Here is a 21478-nt window from a genome sequence, read left to right on the forward strand (position 1 = left end):
CTTGGCATGTTAGCTGGTGGTTGTTCCATGTCCTTGCTGTGTTAGCTGGCAGTTGTTCAGTGTCCTTGGCGTGTTAGCTGGCGGTTGGTCCGTGCCCTTGCCGTGTTAGCTGGTGGTTGTTCCATGTCCTTGCTGTGTTAGCTGGCAGTTGTTCCGTGTCCTTGCCGTGTTAGCTGGCGGTTGTTCCGTGTCCTTGCCCTGTTAGCTGGCGGTTGTTGCAGAGTCAGCTGGTCGGTGGGTTACGTGTAATCTGTTAAAGTGATTGGCGGCTTCGGATTGTTAGCTCTGCATCAACTGCTTAATCTTTTAATGAGATTCTTTCCTGCGGTTTAGGAAGATGATTTTTTGCAGTGATTGGCAGCGTTATCTCCTGAGCTGTCCGTCCGTCCGTCTGTCTTTCTGTCTATCTAGCTCTCTATCTATCGGTCTGTCTGTCTATCCGTCCGTCTGTCTGTCTTTCTGTCTATCTAGCTCTCTATCTATCGGTCTGTCTGTCTATCTGTCTGTCTATATATCTATCCGTCTATCTGTCTATCTATCGGTCTGTCCGTCTGTCTTTCTATCTATCTCTCTATCTATCGGTCTGTCTGTCTATCTATCTCTCTATCTATCTATCTATCTATCTATCTATCTGTCTGTCTGTCTATCTCTCTGTCTGTCTGTCTATCTATCTCTCTCTATCTGTCTGTCTGTCCGTCTGTCTGTCTCTCTATCTGTCTGTCTATCTCTCTGTCTGTCTGTCTGTCTATCCCTCTATCTGTCTGTCTGTCTGTCTATCTCTCTATCTGTCTGTCTGTCTCTCTATCTGTCTGTCTGTCTGTCTGTCTATCTCTCTGTCTGTCTGTCCGTCTATCTATCTCTCTATCTGTCTGTCTGTCCGTCTGTCAGTCTGCGTTGGCTTTGGGCTTCCAGTCCCGGGAGTTTCAGGAGCCTCGTCTTCCAAAGACCCCATTAACCTACAGCCCAAATCTGCTCCCCACATTAGCAGCTTCAGGGGACCCCCTCAGAAATGTGATTAACCGCAATGTCCACCCCGGGCCTTGACCCCACGGGGGGGAGGGCATTAAGGGGGGGAATAAGTGCTGCCAGAAAACACAAAAAGACCATTAAAAAGTTTAATTGACTTCATGTAAAGCTCCGCGCTCCAGATTTGGGATTAGAATTAGCCGGATTGGGAAGGTTTAGAGGCTTTAGTCATTTGCAGATAACTGGCCCTCGGCCTGGAGGAGGCAGTAACGGGGCCACACTTGTTGGGGTCGGCCTCGGTGGGGACTCTGTTTGTGGGGGTCGGCCCCGGTATGGACTCTGCGGCCCCGTTGGGAACTCTGTGTGTTGTCGGCCCCGGTGGGGACTCTGCGTGTCGCGGTCGGCCCCGTTGGGAACTCTGGGTGTCGCGGTCGGCCCCGTTGGGAACTCTGGGTGTCGCGGTCGGCCCCGTTGGGAACTCTGAGTGTCGCGGTCGGCCCCGGTGGTGACTCTGCGTGTTGTTGTCGGCCCCGGTGGGGACTCTGCGTGTTGTTGTCGGCCCCGGTGGGGACTCTGCGTGTTGTTGTCGGCCCCGGTGGGGACTCTGTGTGTCGCGGTCGGCCCCGTTGGGAACTCTGAGTGTTGTTGTCGGCCCCGGTGGTGACTATGCGTGTTGTTGTCGGCCCCGGTGAGACTCTGCGTGTTCCTGTGCGGTCAGCTCACCCATTTATGGGCACAGTGCTGAGTATGTGGCTGGATGGCCATAAACTCCCAGCGAGGAGCAGGAAGGCAGCCAAGTGCCGAGTCGCTGGCCCTGCTCTCGCTGCGACGTGTCGGCTTCTCACCGGTCTGCGCAGATTCCAGCCCCGGCCCCCGAACATCCGGCCCGCGATCCTTCGCTCAGCAAATGAAGGCGCAATAAATGCAGATCGCCTTCTCTGCGTGTGACGGTGAGCAGCGAGCCACGAGCGCCACGCATTCCCCTCCAGGCTGACGACGGGGCCCGGGGCCCGATCTCCGCATCACTCCGTACCGGAACGTGTCCTCGCTGCTCAGAGACCCTCTGCCGTGTGCCCCCCCCCCACATGTACAAACACAGGCATTAAATGTCATTGGGGTCCTGTGTCCCCCGTTCTGGAATAGAGAGACATGTTGGCCCCTGAGGCCACACTTACCCATGCTGGGTTCAGGAGCCAGGGGGCTCTGCATCCTTGGAGATCAGAGACTGGACAGAAGGTTCAGGGCCGCAGCGGACTGCTTCCTTGGGTTTACGTGACCACAGAGAGCTGTGTGTGTTTTCGTTGCGTACGATACGATCTTTGTTGTGTGTGCGTGTTATCATTGCATGTTAGTTTTACTGTTGCGTGTTATCGCTGCGTGTTATTTTTGGTGTTGCGTGTCATTGATGCCGGTTATTTTTGCTGTTGCATGTTATCATTGCGTGTTATTTTTGCTGTTGCGTGTCATTGCTGCGTGTTATTTTTGCTGTTGCATGTTAGCGTGTGGCAGAGTGGGTTGCGTTGGTTACGGGCACCGTGGGAAGTGAAAAGATTATTTCTTATTCCAGAGACGGCCGCCAAATATTTCATTCTCTCTGCGTCTCGATGCGTGACGAGGGGCCGAGCGGGCCTAACGCTCACGGTTCCCGCTGCTTTCACAATAGCCCCCCTTAACTGTTTGTGTGCCATGAGGGTATGTGCATCCCCATCCCGCCAGTGACTGCTCTCCCCACCCTCTACTGATTGAAGGGTAAGAAAAGAGAGGAAAATATCCCAAAGTTTGTGTTTCAGGGAAAGTGTTTTGTGTGGAATGAGGGAGGAATATTGGGGGGGGGTTGCTGCGATGCTTCGTGAAGATCCTCGTGGCTTATCATCTGTGGCTGTATGTACAGATTAGGCGCGTGACCCCCGAGACCACACAGGCTTTGCCCCATATAGCCAGGGAATGGAAACATGAGAGAGGCCAACCAGCTTGAACATTACATGCCACGTGCATACACATACTACATACATACTACCTACATACACATATACATACTACTTACATACACATACTACCGACAAACACATACTTTCTACATACACATACTACCTACATACACATACTACCTACATACATGTACACATACTACCTACATACACATATACATACTACCTACATACACATACTACCTACATACACATATACATACTACCTACATACACATATACATACTACCTACATATACATACTACCTACATACACATACTACCTACATACACATACACATATACTACCTACATATACATACTACCTACATATACATACTACCTACATACACATACTACCTACATACACATACACCTACTACCTACATACACACACATACTACCTACATACCCATACTACCTACATACACATATACATACTACCTACATACACATACTACCTGCATACACATACTACCTACATACACATACTACCTACATACACATACTACCTACATACACATATACATACTACCTACATACACATATACATACTACCTACATACACATATACATACTACCTACATACACATACACATACTACCTACATACACATACACATACTACCTACATACACATATACATACTACCTACATACACATACACATACTACCTACATACACATACACATACTACCTACATACACATATACATACTACCTACATACACATACACATACTACCTACATACACATACACATACTACCTACATACACATACTACCTACATACACATACACATACTACCTACATACACATACTACCTACATACACATATACATACTACCTACATACACATACACATACTACCTACATACACATACTACCTACATACACATATACATACTACCTACATACACATACACATACTACCTACATACAAATACTACCTACATACACATACTACCTACATACACATACACATACTACCTACATACACGTATACATGCTACCTACATACACATACACATACTACCTACATACACATACTACCCACATACACATACTCACATAAATGCATACATCCAGGGCTAAAACCTTCCATGCCTGTTTACTTGCTGAACGAGGTTCTGCCCCGGGGTCCGCAGGGTGCCGGGTGGGTGAGACGCGCCACTTAGTAGAAATGGGGCTTTTACTCTAAACTAGTAATGTGCTGCCTGATCACCATGGAAACCGATCCCAGAAACTCTCCTGATTACGCTGACACCAGAGTGAGCCGGAACGAGGTTCACCGGACAGGTGGTTTAGCGGAGGTTCCCCCAGCGTGTTCTCTGCGTGTTCCCAGCACGCCCTTTGCGTGTTCCCCGCACGCTCTCTGCGCGTTCCCGGCACGATCTCTGCGTGTTCCCGGCACGCTCTCTGCGTGTTCCCGGCACGCTCTCTGCGTGTTCCCGGCGCGCTCTCTGCATGTTCCTGACGTGTTCCCCTCCCGGCATCAGATTTCAGACAAACATCACATGAAGAATTAGTAGCCAGACAGAAAAGCTGGGAGCCAGCGGCAGATGTATTTATATTTAATACAAAATATATGATATATGATATATTTATAGAGAGGGGCCGAGCAGGGAACGGGGTTTTGGCTGTCCAGCTGGGGCCGGGCACCACACTGACGGCTCCTTAAACATGCGAAGGATAGACTCACGGCCCCCGCTTTGAGTCTGCGGACGGGCCAAAAGGGGCCACATTGTGTGTTACTTGCTCTCTCGCTGTAGAATTCACATTGTCTCGTTCCGCGTTACTAGAACGTTTACATCGCAATGTCTGCTGTTACTACGAGTACACGGACGGAGGCGACACGGAATGTTAACCCTTTGTATGCCCCAGACATACATTCTTCATCCGCTATGGGGAAAGGGTTTTAACCTTTTAATGCCATCCAATACCTACAGGTTGCACATCCGATTATTCTTGCTGTGTCAGCTCTACCACCTCTGCTGGTAGTCTGGCACACGAATCTTCTGCTGTTGCTACCAAGTTGCTCATACTCATGATTCTGACTCCAGGTTATACAAATGGACACCGTGTAGCGTGTTAATGGTGCTGATTTTATTGCCTAGCGGCACCTGCGTGTCCTGCAGCTGCTGCGACAAAGTCACAGAAATCCACCTCGCAACAAACTCGATACACCTCGATACAGTAACCAGCTGGCTCGTGAAATGTTAGTCCAGTCCTGTGCTGTTGTGTCTTATCTACTAAGCAGCTGGTTGCGGCTGCTGAGAGGTCGCTGCTGGTGACACACGCTGCTCAGGAAGTGCGCGCCCTTCCCGGGCTCCCTAATCAGCGTGATTCACCGGCGCTCCGGTATTCCCGGCAGCTGCTGGACCGTCGGGGGTCTGGCTGCTTCTCAGTGACGGCCCCTGGCAGCGGAGGCCACTCCTTTTTTGCAGAGATATTTGGAGTGTGATTCGTGGCTGGGCGGCCAATCAGGCGCCAGCTCTGCACTGTACTGTCAAAATGCGAGAGTCTCGTCCACATGCAGACTGCGCTGGGGCTCTGGCTGCTTCCAGTGCGAGGAGACAGTCCGGCTGAAGGCTACAGGTTGGGGCCAGACAGACAGACAGACAGACAGCCGCTCTACGTCACGGATACCTGCACAGGATTGTCGCTCGCTGCGCTCACGGGCTGCCATTTACATACTAAGCTGCATCTGCTGCGCGGCTCAGCCTGGATCCGGTGACACAGGCTGCACACGCTGCTGCAGCAGCAGCTGCAGCGACAGAGTGACAGCCTGCATTACCGGGGGAAAGATGTCTTCTCCAGGTACTCGGAACGCGCTTGTCGTACTGGCTGGGAGTGTGAGAAAGATGGAGGCTCGAGTCCGCTAGCGGCGTCGGCGTCTGATGAGCAGGTTCCGCAGCACATGCGCTGCCTCGTTACTTCATTGAGAGCGGGTCTGACGGAGGACACTGACTCGGGGGAGGGGGGTCTGGCTCAGTAGGTCCAAGGAGAAGATGCCATCCATTCTGGTGGCCTCCAAGATGAAATCGGGACTCCCCAAACCTGTACACAGCGCGGCTCCCATCCTCCACGTGCCGGCCAGGAGCGTCCCCCAGCCCTGTTACCTCAAGCTTGGAAATAAGCTGGATGTATCCAAACCGTTGTACCCCAGCCAGGGGCCACTAAAGCCCCAGCTTGGCTACGACTCGTCGGAGGACCGGAGCTCCGCTGATAAGGGGGACGCCGCGGAAAGCGACATCGATACACAGGTGGGTTTTATTCCGCGATCTCGACTCGTTGGGGTCTCTGCTGTGATTGTGAATTGTCGCTGTTTGTGGTCTGGCTGCTGCGGTTAGATTTTTTTCGGGTGTTTTGGGGGTATATTTGCAGAAATTTGGTCGAGATGTTTATTGTGGCAGGTGGAGTCCCCGGTAATTGCAGGGTCCGTTCTCATTGATCATGTGACGGCTCTGCAGAGATCCCTCCTGCCCCCCCTCCACGGGTGACACCAGCGCAGGCCACTTGTAGGTGCTGCCCGGCATCCAGGAGAGCCGGAGACCGAATCCTTTACTCTGAATCTAGTGATTTCTGCCAAATGCTACAAATGGCTTTCTTTGGAACTTGTGCATATGAGAATTTGAGTGTGTGTTGCCATGGTTACGGGTGGATGGCAGTGTGCGAGGCTGCTGCTGCGGCTCGCATTTTATCCGCTGTCTGCAGTGTGCTCCGGCTGAGCTGAGACATGCGAGGAACCCATTTTTGGCAGAAAGAGGTTGAAATGCTGTCAGCAAAAATGAGCTCCTTAAATGTCCCGAATCAGCCGCCCCGTCTGAGGATTGTGGGACCGCTAGGCTCAGACATCGAGATAAATCCATTTCTACCTCCTCGGCTGGTGTTACCTGCCCCGCGCGGCTGCCCTTTTGTGACATTCGTAATGCGGGGATTATAAACCCGGGTATCTGGGAGTGCTGCGGGGATTATAAACCCGGGTATCTGGGAGCACTGCTGGGATTATAAACCCGGGTATCTGGGAGCACTGCTGGGATTATAAACCCGGGTATCTGGGAGCGCTGCTGGGATTATAAACCCGGGTATCTGGGAGCGCTGCAGGGATTATAAACCCGGGTATCTGGGAGCGCTGCTGGGATTATAAACCCGGGTATCTGGGAGCGCTGCTGGGATTATAAACCCGGGTATCTGGGAGCGCTGCAGGGATTATAAACCCGGGTATCTGGGAGCGCTGCTGGGATTATAAACCCGGGTATCTGGGAGCGCTGCTGGGATTATAAACCCGGGTATCTGGGAACGCTGCGGGGATTATAAACCCGGGTATCTGGGAGCGCTGCTGGGATTATAAACCCGGGTATCTGGGAACGCTGCGGGGATTATAAACCCGGGTATCTGGGAGCGCTGCGGGGATTATAAACCTGGGTGTCTGGGAGCGCTGCAGGGATTATAAACCCGGGTATCTGGGACCGCTGCTGGGATTATAAACCCGGGTATCTGGGAGCGCTCTGGGGATTATAAACCCGGGTATCTGGGAGCGCTCTGGGGATTATAAACCCGGGCATCTGGGAGCGCTCTGGGGATTATAAACCCGGGTATTTGGGAGCGCGGCAGGGATTATAAACCCGGGTGTCTGGGAGCGCTGCGGGGATTATAAACCTGGGTGTCTGGGAGCGCTGCAGGGATTATAAACCCGGGTATCTGGGAGCGCTGCGGGGATTATAAACCCGGGTATCTGGGAGCGCTGCGGGGATTATAAACCTGGGTGTCTGGGAGCGCTGCAGGGATTATAAACCCGGGTATCTTCACCGGCTCTACTGTCTGGGTTCATTGCAAAGCTGTACCCATCAGAACCCTCTGCAGACTGGGGTGGGAACGATGGACGGTTAAACCCGTCTGGGGCAGTCTGCCGGGGATCGGGGAAGTCTGGGGCAGTCTGCCGGGGATCGGGGGGGATTCTGGGGCAGTCTGCCGGGGATCGGGGGGGATTCTGGGGCAGTCTGCCGGGGATAGGGGGGGATTCTGGGGCAGTCTGCCGGGGATCGGGGGGATTCTGGGGCAGTCTGCCGGGGATCGGGGGGATTCTGGGGCAGTCTGCCAGGGATCGGGGGAATCTGGGGCAGTCTGCTGGGGATTGGGGGCAGTCTGCCGGGGATCGGGGAAGTCTGGGGCAGTCTGCCGGGGATCGGGGGGGATTCTGGGGCAGTCTGCCGGGGATCGGGGGGGATTCTGGGGCAGTCTGCCGGGGATAGGGGGGGATTCTGGGGCAGTCTGCCGGGGATCGGGGGGATTCTAGGGCAGTCTGCCGGGGATCGGGGGGATTCTGGGGCAGTCTGCCAGGGATCGGGGGAATCTGGGGCAGTCTGCTGGGGATTGGGGGGAGTCTGCCGGGGATAGGGGGGAGTCTGGGGCAGTCTGCTGGGGATCAGGGGAGTCTGGGGCAGTCTGCTGGGGATCGGGGGGAGTCTGGGGCAGTTACTTGTACACGGCTAATCGGTCAGGAGCTGACGGGTTACACTGAGATTTGCCGTGTCCGGTGTGAGCCGGCGTCTGGCAGGTTCACCAGTAATCGGTTTAATATCCCTTTTAACTATTAGGTGCCCAGCCTGTGATGGTGGGGTGTGAATGAGCTGCCACGGGGGGGGGGTGAGACCGAGCGCAGGGGGATAATTTACACGCAGACACGTGTTACACGCAGCGGCAGGGTAAATCATTGCGAGCGGGTCCCGTAGGACATGCCGGTGCGGTTATCTGTGCAGGTATCGGAGGGGGGCTCTGGGTTCTCCAGCACGGGGTTGGTCGTCGGGTTTTGGGTGAAAATGTTTATTTCTGCGTGTGTTCCGGAGATATAACCGGCAGTTTCTCTGTGTTATGAGGCCGTTGCTACGTTCTGAAGCGGATTTTCCGTTCCGTGGAATCATTTACTGGCCTCTATTTCAAACCCGTCGTGGAATGTAACGCTTCCCAGCTCCGGGGATTGGGGCGGTTAGCCGGCTCCCGTTAACCTGCTCATATCTGCCCCGTGACAAAGCTTCCGCACCTTGTTTTTATTAGCTGTTGATGTGTATAGCGCTGCCATATTCTGCAGAGCAGTACCATGGAGTTATTGCAGTGATTGCAGGCTCGTAAAATCTTCCATCAGCCCGGCTAGTCGCCGTCTCTTTAAAAACCCTAATCAGTCGTCGGTCTCGTCTTAGATTCAGGAGCCGTATGTCTATCCCATGCATGCTTAATACCCTCACTGTATTACCCTCTACCACTTCTGCTGGGAGGCTGTTCCATTTATCTACCACCCTCTCAGTAAAATAAAACTTTAATCCAATCAAATCCTTTCAGTTTTTGATTATGGATTTACGATATTTATCCTCGTCAAGCTTTGCCTCTCTCCTCTGCGCCACTCAGCGCACATATTCATTTAATAAAACTAAGTGGAAGGAGACCAGGAAAGCCTGCTGGCCCCATGCCAGCTGTGTGCCAGCCCCATGCCAGCTCTGTACCAGCTCCATGCCAGATCTGTGCCAGCCCCATGCCAGCTCTGTACCTGCCCCATGCCAGCTCTGTGCCAGCCCCATGCCAGATCTGTGCCAGCCCCATGCCAGCTCTGTACCAGCTCCATGCCAGCTCTGTACCAGCTCAATGCCAGCTCTGTACCTGCCCCATGCCAGCTGTGTGCCAGCCCCATGCCAGCTCTGTACCAGCTCCATGCCAGATCTGTGCCAGCCCCATGCCAGCTCTGTACCAGCTCCATGCCAGCTCTGTACCTGCCCCATGCCAGCCCCATGCCAGATCTGTGCCAGCCCCATGCCAGCTCTGTACCAGCTCCATGCCAGCTCTGTACCTGCCCCATGCCAGCTCTGTGCCAGCCCCATGCCAGCTCTGTACCAGCTCCATGCCAGCTCTGTACCAGCTCCATGCCAGCTCTGTACCTGCCCCATGCCAGCTGTGTGCCAGCCCCATGCCAGCTCTGTACCAGCTCCATGCCAGATCTGTGCCAGCCCCATGCCAGCTCTGTACCAGCTCCATGCCAGCTCTGTACCTGCCCCATGCCAGCTCTGTGCCAGCCCCATGCCAGCTCTGTACCAGCTCCATGCCAGCTCTGTGCCTGCCCCGTGCCAGCTCTGTACCAGCTCCATGCCAGCTCTGTGCCAGTCCCATGCTAGTCCCATATCATCTCCCTCCGTGCTCCGTGCCAGCTGGGCTTGTTCCACTTCAGCCCTGTACCAACCCTATGCCAGTTCTGTGCTACCCTGGTGCTTGTTCTGCGCCAGTTCCATGCCGTCTCTGTGCCAATAGGACGCTATAAATTGGATGCAAACCCTTTAGTGTTTCTCATCAACCGCTAACTAGATTGGGAGCGAGGCCCCCTTCTGATTGTAACAGCGCTACGGACTCTGCTGGCGCTATATAAATAGATAGCATGGAAGGCTCTCTTATCTCTCTGGATAAAATGATGTTGAAGCGCCGCCTAGTGGCCACCTGTAAGATTACTGATACAGCAGTGTATATACTGTAGGGGGCTGTGATACAGCAGTGTATGTACTTTAGGGGGGGTCTGTGATACAGCAGTGTATATACTGTAGGGGGGGCTGTGATACAGCAGTGTATATACTGTAGGGGGGCTGTGATACAGCAGTGTATATACTGTAGGGGGGCTGTGATACAGCAGTGTATGTACTGTAGGGGGGCTGTGATACAGCAGTGTATATACTGTAGGGGGGCTCTGATACAGCAGTGTATATACTGTAGGGGTTTCTGTGATACAGCAGTGTATATACTGTAGGGGGCTGTGATACAGCAGTGTATATACTGTAGGGGGGCTGTGATACAGCAGTGTATATACTGTAGGGGGGCTGTGATACAGCAGTGTATATACTGTAGGGGGGCTCTGATACAGCAGTGTATATACTGTAGGGGGCTGTGATACAGCAGTGTATGTACTGTAGGGGGGCTGTGATACAGCAGTGTATATACTGTAGGGGGGCTGTGATACAGCAGTGTATATACTGTAGGGGGGCTGTGATACAGCAGTGTATATACTGTAGGGGGGGCTCTGATACAGCAGTATATATACTGTAGGGGGGCTCTGATACAGCAGTGTATATACTGTAGGGGGGCTGTGATACAGCAGTGTATATACTGTAGGGGTTTCTGTGATACAGCAGTATATATATACTGTAGGGGGGGCTGTGATACAGCAGTGTATATACTGTAGGGGGGCTGTGATACAGCAGTGTATATACTGTAGGGGGGCTGTGATACAGCAGTGTATATACTGTAGGGGGGCTGTGATACAGCAGTGTATATACTGTAGGGGGCTGTGATACAGCAGTGTATATACTGTAGGGGGGCTGTGATACAGCAGTGTATATACTGTAGGGGGGCTGTGATACAGCAGTGTATATACTGTAGGGGGGCTCTGATACAGCAGTGTATATACTGTAGGGGGGCTCTGAAACAGCAGTGTATATACTGTAGGGGGGGCTGTGATACAGCAGTGTATATACTGTAGGGGGGGCTCTGATACAGCAGTGTATATACTGTAGGGGGGCTCTGATACAGCAGTGTATATACTGTAGGGGGGGCTCTGAAACAGCAGTGTATATACTGTAGGGGGGCTCTGATACAGCAGTGTATATACTGTAGGGGGGCTCTGAAACAGCAGTGTATATACTGTAGGGGGGGCTGTGATACAGCAGTGTATATACTGTAGGGGGGGCTCTGATACAGCAGTGTATATACTGTAGGGGGGGCTCTGATATATTAAAATTAACATGTAAAGTCCCTGCAGTTAAAAACAAGAGGATCTGGATGAACTTCTCTGCCAAACCCCACCTGCCGAGCTCCGTGCCAAGTGCGCTTTGAATAACGCTCGCCGTGCATGCGCTGCGGGTGCTGCCTGGACAAACACTATTTAAATGTCAGTTAAAGTCGTAGCGTCACGCGGGGCTGCGGTGATAAACGGCGTGATCCACTCCACGAGGGGGAACGCTACGATACCGGGGCTTTAGGGCCTGTGGTACCGGCACCTCGTACCAGCTGGGCTTTCTGGCCCATTCTATGCGCTCGGCTCTTCTCACTCGTGCATTCATTTTATTCCTTTCCATGTCTAATAATTTTGCATCTCGCTGGGGGGCTCAACTGTCCAAGACCCCCGACTGTGCTCTGCACAAAGGCCACTGCGAAGACTACTCTGCTAGCCCAGGGCTTTCTGCCTAATCTGAGCTGGGACCAGATAAAGCCGGGGCTTTGAAGCGAAGAGAATGGAGATGATGTCACCCGGACCACGCAGAGATAAGCTCCGAGGAAGTGAATGCATGCGCGGCTGAACTCGCACCATCCGGCTGCGCAGATAAGGATGTTAATGAGTCCCGACTGTCCTCACAAACACCACGAGCGACCCCCGCCCCCGCGACCCCCTCTCCCGCGACCCCCTCCCCGGCCCTGTCAATAAACATACCGTTGTATGGAATAACGTAACGGGGTAACGGGTTAACAAGGTAACGGGGGTAACGAGGTAACGAGGTAACCGAGGCAATGGGGTAACGAGGTAACAGGGGGAAACGAGGTGACGGGGGTAACAAGGTAACTGGGGTAATGGGGGTAACGAGCCGCACAACGCCTGGCTTTGCATAAAGTTCGTTAATACGAAAAGCTTTGTGCAAACAGATGGCGGCGATGGACCTCGGCCAACCCTTATCACTCCCGGCAGGTGCGATTAACGGGCCCTCGCACAGTGCTGAGCGCACGGCCGGCCTCTGACATACGCACAGTCAGAGTCTGTGCAATGTGCTCGTCGTGGGGTATGTCTGTGGGGGCCAAAATTGAGTTTGTGGTGGTTGCGAAGAGAAGTTGTCCCCATAACAGTAGCCACAGTATGTATAACGGTGCCAAGTATCCGGCAACCAATCACAGCCAGGCATCCCGATCGTCACTTATCCAAAGCGTCCCCCAAACAGCTGCTTCAGCTCGGGGGTATAATCCGCTGAATAAAAAGCCATGTGTTTATTCAGGTGGCGCATGGTCACTAACGCCAAGAATGCAGCCTGAGCCCTCTCCCCTGGAAACCCAGCACCAGTAACCACTACCATTTCACCCTCTGTTACCCCCAATCTGCCCCCTTTCTACATAACACCCGCCTGTGTTTCTCGGATTCCCTGATAGCTTGCGGTCGTTTAGCGAAGCCTCCTTAGCCTCAGCCCGGCGGCCGCTCCGTTAACGCAGCGTTGGTTCTGCTTTTGTTCCGTGTCTTTGGCGTGTTTGATGGAACCCGCGTGTTGCAGAGTGGACTCTGAGAGGCAAACTCTTAATAAACTGCGCTAAAATTCACGTTTAAGTAGCTTCCTCCGCGGCGCATGACGATCATATGCAGGACGGGCTCCGCAGAACTACGCGCCATTGGGGGCTCTGCTGGCTGATGTCACGGAGTGCATGATGTCATCCACCTGTTTCCGTGGAATATTCGTGGCGTCGGATCTATTCGCTTATTAAACGAGCTGCACAGCGTGATGTTAAAGCCCCCGTGATCGAGGCACGGAGGCGCTCAGCTGCCCCCAGGATCCTTTTACCCCCGTCCTGCACCTGACTAAGTCTCCGAGGGGGTCCGCAAACAATAGCCGGAGGGGGAGAACTTCTGCAAACTCCTTCTAATCTCCTGCGAAGCGTCAGGTGGGGGAAGCGATTGGGAAACGGAGGCGTTTTTCTCTCCTTGTCTTTTGTGAGACAAGACGGGAGGGATTGTCACAATTTCAATGACAATAAAGGACGGCGGACTCTGCGGGACCCCCGACTCCGCGCTTCATTCATTTATTGTCACAGGGGGAACAATGAAAATGAGATCCTCGCGGCCGCCGCTCTCTCGCCGTTTGGGGCGTTAGCCCGGTAACCTTCCAAACGCCCCCCCGGATAACGGGCAGATATTAGACGGGGGCTCGTGGGGGTTTTGCAGAGATAATATGTTAGCGCCGGACCCCCTCGTCCAGTTTGTTACAGAAACGTGTGACGTGTTTTCTGACACTTTGTATTCGCCATAAAGTGTGTGGATCCCCGCAGAGTGTGAGCTCCTGCGCCACAGCCTGGTGTACCGGTCGGTGCCGCGACATGTCGGTTCTGTAACCTTTTCTATGTGTTTAGACCGGGTTACTCTGCGGAGGATCCGGGTTACTCTGTGGAGGATCCGAGTTACTCTGCGGAGGACCCGGGTTACTCTGCGGAGGATCCGAGTTACTCTGCGGAGGACCCGGGTTACTCTGCGGAGGATCCGGGTTACTCTGCGGAGGATCCGAGTTACTCTGCGGAGGATCCGGGTTACTCTGCGGAGGATCCGAGTTACTCTGCGGAGGACCCGGGTTACTCTGCGGAGGATCCGGGTTACTCTGCGGAGGATCCGGGTTACTCTGCGGAGGATCCGAGTTACTCTGCGGAGGACCCGGGTTACTCTGCGGAGGATCCGGGTTACTCTGCGGAGGATCCGGGTTACTCTGCGGAGGATCCGGGTTACTCCGCGGAGGATCCGGGTTACTCTGCGGAGGATCCGGGAAACTCTGCGGAGGATCCGGGTTTCTCCGCAGAGGATCTGGGTTTCTCCGCAGAGGATCCTGGTTTCTCCGCAGAGGATCCTGGTTTCTCCGCAGAGGATCCGGGTTTCTCCGCGGAGGCGGCGGATCAGAGTTACTCTGCAGAGGATCCGGGTCACTCCGCCGAGACAGCGGATCCAGGTTACTGCGCTCTTACATTTTGTTATCACGTGGGAAGCAGAGCCCACCGGGAACCCGTCCCAGGACCGGAGCCCCCGATAATCCCTGTGACACAGCCAGGGCCGCCCTGTCCTCCCCTCAGGAGTTAATTGCACTTCTTCCTTGTAAGGATGAACGGCCCATTGAGTCAGGAATGCCCAATGTGAGCGGTGTGCCGGGGGAGGGGAGGAGTGCACTCCCTCTGCCCAGCTGCTACCTTTCAGCTCCCTTCTGGGAGATTTGGAGCGAGGAGCTGCGGTGTTTGGAGCGGAGAGTTGATGGGAGAAGACCCTGGAGATCGGATATAAGGAGGAGGACAGCAGCCTGGCGATGACTTCCAGCGAGCTGTGGAAATGCACGGTGGGCACCTGGGGGGTCCCGGGGGGGGGGGGGGGGGGGGGGGTTGGCAGGTGGTTGGTGGATCATGTGGCAGGTTGTGGGGTGTACAGTCCGCCCCGGTGTCCCCTGAGTCACCTGCTGGTGCCCTGACCAGCGAGGGTCCGATGGCGCGTTGGATGACGGCACGGAGTTTGTTTTTTGGGGTTTAAGGAACGCGTTCCTCGCGTCGTCTGTTGGTTTTGCTTTATACGTAGTCACTGGATTTGGGGCAGTTTGCTTTGTTTCAGGTATAAATGGCTTTATTCTGTATCATGTTACCGTCGGTATAAACCGGCAGGGGGAGCCGTGAGACCCCCGTGGGTCAGACGTGGCTGTAGGGTGCGCTCAGGACATGGGACGGGCGGCCAGAAAGCTTTAAATCCAAAAGATCGACTGGATCCTCATTGAAAAGTCTAAATAAATAGTGAACCAGACGGTGACGAGGAGATCCGCCGAGCAGACGCTCCACAAACTTCTCAATTCTTTTATTACCACGTGAATAAATCCTGTAACGTCTCCACGGGACAATAATAGCCAAAATTAATAATGGTAATAATAGTAATAATTCATTATAGCCATAATTAATAATGGTAATAATAGTAATTATTAATAATAGCCATCATTAATAATGGTAATAATTCATTATAGCCATAATTAATAATGGTAATAATAGTAATTATTAATTATAGCAATAATTTATAATAGTAATAGGCATAATTAATAATGGTAATAATAGTAATTATGAATAATAGCAACAATTAATGGTAATAATAGCAATAGTTCATAATGGTAATAAGTGAAATTATTAATAATAGTAATAATAGCAATAATTAATAATAGTAATATTGTGATACTGAAAAATAGAGTGGGAGACACACACCACACACACACTAATACACACCAAACACACACACACTGTGACACACGCACACACACCACAGACACGCTGACACGCACTGCGTGATCCCAGTCGCCGGCCGGTGAGAAGTTTGTGACCCGAGAAGCGGTCGGACCGGTTTGGGGCTTTCGCCGGATATCTCGCGGTTTGATAACGTCTCGTGCGGAGTAAATCCTTTTGTGTGCGTTTGTAACCGGAGTCGTCGCTGTGTAATAATGACGGAGTAACGTGAGAAAGCCATCGCTTCTTCCCTGTCCTCGTCCGGGACCGAAGCGGCCGTGGAAATGGACGAATTTCTTATTATCGCCCCGTTACACCCCGTGCGCCCGTCTAATCCCCCCCCCCGCGCCCGTCTAACCCCCCGCGTCCGTCTAACCCCCCGCGTCTAAGGGCATCTTATGGGGACAGGCTAATAGAGTAGATCCCTTTAGAAAGTGATTCTTTTATTGGCCGTCCCCGGATCCGATCTTCCTGCTGAGGGGATTTAGTTCAGTTCTCTGTATCTGATCCTAATTGGAGCCAAAGTGCCCCCTGATTGGCTCTGAATGCGTTCCTGATTGCGCGCTGCTCTCTGTGTTCCCCTCGCTGTCTGGCCGTGTATCCCGTTACACGCATGTGCGGTAATGTGTGCGCCGCCGCCTTTTGCTGGCTGCTGGTTGGATTTCTGATCTCGGGTGGCGTCGGGTGACCCGCGGCGTTCTGCTGTCTCCGTGTTTGTTGCGGGGATGCGTCGTGCAGCGGAGGAGGACTGCATGTGATCCCCGGGGTTGGAGTCTCTTTAGTCCCCGGTATTACCGGTCAGAGAAGCAGAAATCCCGTTACAAGCGATTCGGGGATTCCCGGGACGCGTCTTTCCTCGTGACCCCCCCTCCGTGAAACGTTATCTGCTCCGGGACCCCCTTCGCTGGGAGGTCGATTGAGGACATATACGGGATACAGCGATGAACTGGTGGCAGTTTGCGAACGGTTAATGGGGGTCCTCAAGTACAGGCGACTAGAAGTGTCCACTGGGCCGAGAGGTACATATATGACAGAGCGGGGTATTTAGAAGAATAATGGGTTTATTTACCCCATTTTTAAGGCTGTAGAACCCTGCGATACCCCCATACCCAGCAAACATTCTGCGCTCCTATAAAAGAGGGGCATCAGAGGGAGGAAAGAAAGGTATTGGGAGAGGGACTGGCCAGACTGAACATGGATAGTTGGCAGGTATAGAGTGATTGCCGTGGTTGGTAATGCCGGCTCTCGCGTTGCACGGAGTTTATAACCGCAGAAGTGCCGCCCAGGTGGTTCCGTTTGCAGATAAAGCTGCTTGTTGCCCCCGAGCCGTTTGTTGCCCCCGAGCCGGCAGTGCAGATTCTGCTTTAATTAGAGGCTTTCTGGGGATAATTTTACGTTTGATATAAACGGCATTTTTGTGCCGGGGAGGATTAAGTTCTAATCCCGCTCGCCTTTAATGCTCTGCTTTTAATGAATTGGGTTTCTTTTGAAGTGCTTTGATCCCCGTCCGTGTTCTGCGCGTGTTCTGCGCGTGTTCTGCGCGTGTTCTGCGTGGTAGTTCCGTGTCCGGTGGGTTGGCGAGGGTCGGGGTTCTGTAGCTTTCCTGAGCTCCGGTCGGCGATGTCGGCTCTCAGGCTGCGGGGGGCGGCGCGGATCCGAGCCCCTCGAGAAACTTCTCTGCAAATCCCAAAAGATGCAAAATATCCGTGACGTGCGATTATTGTGAAATCGTTATAAACCGGCAGCCCTCGCTCGCTCCCCACTCGCTCCCCATCCGCTCCCCACTCGCTCCCCACTCGCTCCCTATCCGCTCCCCACTCGCTCCTTATCCCAACCACTTGCTCCTTATCCACTCCCCACTCCCTCCCTATCCGCTCCCCACTCACTCCTTACACCCACTCCCCACTTGCTCCCCACCCATTCCTTATCCGCTCCCCACTCGCTTCTTACACGCCCCCCACTTGTTCCCCTGCTGCTCAAGCTCTTTGTCTGGGGATCTATTTTATAGGAGAGAGCTGCAGCAGATCCCGTCCAAGGTCGACCTTATCACATTTTGTTATTTAACTCGAGTCTGACTGCCATGGAAGTTACAGCGCGAGGGGCATTTGGGGGCACTATGTTCACATGCGCAGTAAGCAGCGGTGCAGCGCCTGTCGCATGCCTGGGGTTGTCACTGATTCCTGTAAAGTTTATTTTAACCGCCCGGCTCGGCTTTAAAGCGTAACGAGACGGAGAGGAGGAGCTCGCTGCCCGCACAAAATCTAATTCAGGGAGAACATCACAAGGACCTAGGGCTAAAATTACCCCGCGCCCAACCGTCCGACAGCCCCCCGCCACCCCCCCGCGTGGATGAGCCGGCATTTTGCTGCAGGACACCGAGGAGCTCGGACCTTCAGCTTCGCTATGCCGGCGGGGGCCGCTTTCTGGGTCCCGGCACGGAACTGCAGCGTTTATTCCGTCCACTTCTACAAGAGAGTAAGCGGCTCCGTGTCCCCTGTACATCCATACGGAGCCGGTCGGTGACCGACCGCCGGGAACTCCTTAAATAATCCTCAGCTTTATCTGATTGGACTTTACGGCTCATTTTAGGGTATTTGACCGCCTCCTGCGCTCCTGGCGTCACAGACGCGCATTTATTGCACACGCGTGTACGGCTGTCTGTAACTGTACATGTATGTTACTGGGGGTTTCAGGGGGGCTCATTGTGTGACTCGGGGTGAGTCTTACTCCGTGGAGATGAGTAACATTGGGATTTTGCGGTCGGATTTCCCAGCTCGTCCCCGTTGGCACCGGCAGCTCCCGGTTCTCTCATCTTGTGTTCGTTCGCAGGGTGGTTATTTCAGTCCATGTTCTGCCCCTGGGGTATAATCAGGCTGACGTCGCTGCTGGCGGTACCATGAGTGGCCATTGTGTTACTGGAAATTACTGGGATTATGTGCGAGAAACACTCAGCCTTTACTTCCCGGAGTGCAGGAAATCATTGAGAAGCTTTAAGTGTACGTTAAATATTTGCCTGTTATACCTCCTCAGCCCAGAGGTAGATCCTTTTATATCACGGGCCATAAACTTTTATGTCTAGGAGGGAACCAGTCAGGAGCCCCTAGGCGGGTTTTAGACACTTTACAGGCGACGCTTCATTGTCCTTCAACTCCAGGAACTCGCAGATCCCTGCATACCCCCCCCCAGAATCCCCTTTAATCCCCCCCCCCCCCCGATCCTGGAGACCGGATCCGAGGGATTGACGTCTTTTACCTTAAAGGCATCCCAGAGGCTCCTGTACTTATCCCTGAAATGCCCCGAATCCCCCAGCGTACCCGGGGGGCAGACTATCGCTACCGATTTCTGGCTGTGGGAGTTGGCACGAAGGGTTAATCTGTGCAGTTCCCCCGGCCCGGCCCCGGCCCGGCCCCGGCCCGGCCCCGGCGTCTGTCTGTGTTGCGCTGAGCGTGCTGATTCGTGAGTTTGAAAACAAACCATTTGGAGCGTCGCCCCCGACGTCCCTTAACGATTCCCAAATAATACCGGCTGAGTTTGGCGCCCGTCTCGGCGCATCCTCCCGGTGCTGGAATCACAATGCAGGCATAGCCTGGCCCTGGGGCCGAACACTGAATAGGAGGGAAGACATTTCCACTGGAACATGCCTAGCATCCTAACGACACGGACACTCGGCGCAGGACTCTGTCCGAATAATAAGCAGGAAGCCATCCTCTGCCTTTCTTTCTTGCAGATCTACACGGACTGGGCCAACCACTACCTGTCCAAATCCGGCCACAAGCGGCTCATCAAGGACCTGCAGGAAGATGTGACGGACGGTGTTCTGCTGGCGGAGATTATCCAGGTCGTCGGTGAGTGAAGCGACGCCGGCCCGGCAGACTTTATATGACGTTACCAGCAGCCGGCTAATCGTCGGGCGGTATTCACCGTGCAGCGGGCCGACAGGCCTTATCCCCTTTACAGCGTGCGGGGGCCGTAAAGCGCAGCGCCGGACAGCGAGAAATTATTTACAACCATTTACAACATGGACGGGAGAGAGAGAATATATCTGTGTGTCTATCTGTATGTATATATCTATGTGAATATAACTATGTATACCAGCCGGGGGCCCCAGGGGAGCGGAGAGATCACTCATATCTCGTATAAAGTAACATTAGAGCGGAGCCTCTCCCTCCAGGACGCTTCATTTAGAAGAAAATCCCTAAAAACCTAATCCCTGCAGCCGGGAGCTATTCCTGGAGCCGGCGGCCGGTCTCGGCAGGTGTCTCTCTCTCTGTGACCGTCCGGCAGCTGTCTGGGGTGGGGCAGCCGGAGATCTCTGAAAAACGCTCTCTATTATGTCCGTTCCTTGACTCACCCTGCTCTCGATTATCTCTGTTCCTTGACTCACCCTGCTCTCGATTATCTCTGTTCCTTCACTCACCCCGCTCTCGATTATCTCTGTTCCTTCACTCACCCCGCTCTCGATTATCTCTGTTCCTTGACTCACCCTGCTCTCGATTATCTCTGTTCCTTCACTCACCCCGCTCTCGATTATCTCTGTTCCTTCACTCACCCTGCTCTCGATTATCTCTGTTCCTTCACTCACCCCGCTCTCGATTATCTCTGTTCCTTCACTCACCCTGCTCTCGATTATCTCTGTTCCTTCACTCACCCCGCTCTCGATTATCTCTGTTCCTTCACTCACCCTGCTCTCGATTATCTCTGTTCCTTCACTCACCCCGCTCTCGATTATCTCTGTTCCTTCACTCACCCCGCTCTCGATTATCTCTGTTCCTTCACTCACCCCGCTCTTGATTATCTCTGTTCCTTCACTCACCCCTTTCCTCTATTGCAGCAAATGAGAAGATTGACGACATCAATGGATGCCCCAAAAACAGATCCCAAATGGTGAGTTTCCTCCTCGCTCTGCTGCGGTGACTGCGATGTAACAAAAATAACAATTTTATACAAAGTAACAAACCACATGGAATTAGACTTAAATGTATCAGAAATAACAGACCCCTTCGATCCGTATAACGGCGGCAGCGGCAGACCCCCCAGATTAATACAGAACAATTACCAACACTTTAGAAACGCAGACAGCGGCCCAAAGGTAAGAACTCCCTATCGATGAGGTGATCCGGAATCACGGCACCGATACTGTGTGACGTTACTGATCCGGAATCGCTGCACTGATACTGTGTGATGTTACTGATCCGGAATCACGGCACCGATACTGTGTGATGTTACTGATCCGGAATCGCTGCACTGATACTGTGTGATGTTACTGATCCGGAATCGATGCACCGATACTGTGTGATGTTACTGATCCGGAATCGCTGGACTGATACTGTGTGATGTTACTGATCCGGAATCACGGCACCGATACTGTGTGATGTTACTGATCCGGAATCGCGGCACCGATACTGTGTGATGTTCCTGATCCGGAATCGATGCACCGATACTGTGTGATGTTACTGATCCGGAATCGCGGCACCGATACTGTGTGATGTTCCTGATCCCGAATCGCGGCACCGATACTGTGTGATGTTACTGATCC

General features: G+C 53.2%; 1 protein-coding gene across 1 annotated transcript in view; it reads left to right on the forward strand.

The window, feature by feature from the left end:
• Positions 1-5942: 5942 nt before the first annotated feature.
• The window catches only part of LOC149271692 (neuron navigator 2-like), a 51415-nt gene continuing 35879 nt past the window's right edge, over positions 5943-21478 (forward strand). Inside the window, exons 1-3 of the mRNA XM_089507200.1 lie at positions 5943-6197; positions 19670-19787; positions 20774-20826. Coding sequence (XP_089363326.1) covers positions 5943-6197; positions 19670-19787; positions 20774-20826 — 426 coding nt within the window. The remainder of the gene's footprint in view (positions 6198-19669; positions 19788-20773; positions 20827-21478) is intronic.

This window comes from Sceloporus occidentalis, unplaced genomic scaffold (assembly GCF_023333645.1).
Source record: "Sceloporus occidentalis isolate IW3139 unplaced genomic scaffold, rSceOcc1.0.p SCAF_473, whole genome shotgun sequence".
Classification (NCBI taxonomy): Eukaryota; Metazoa; Chordata; class Lepidosauria; order Squamata; family Phrynosomatidae; genus Sceloporus; species Sceloporus occidentalis.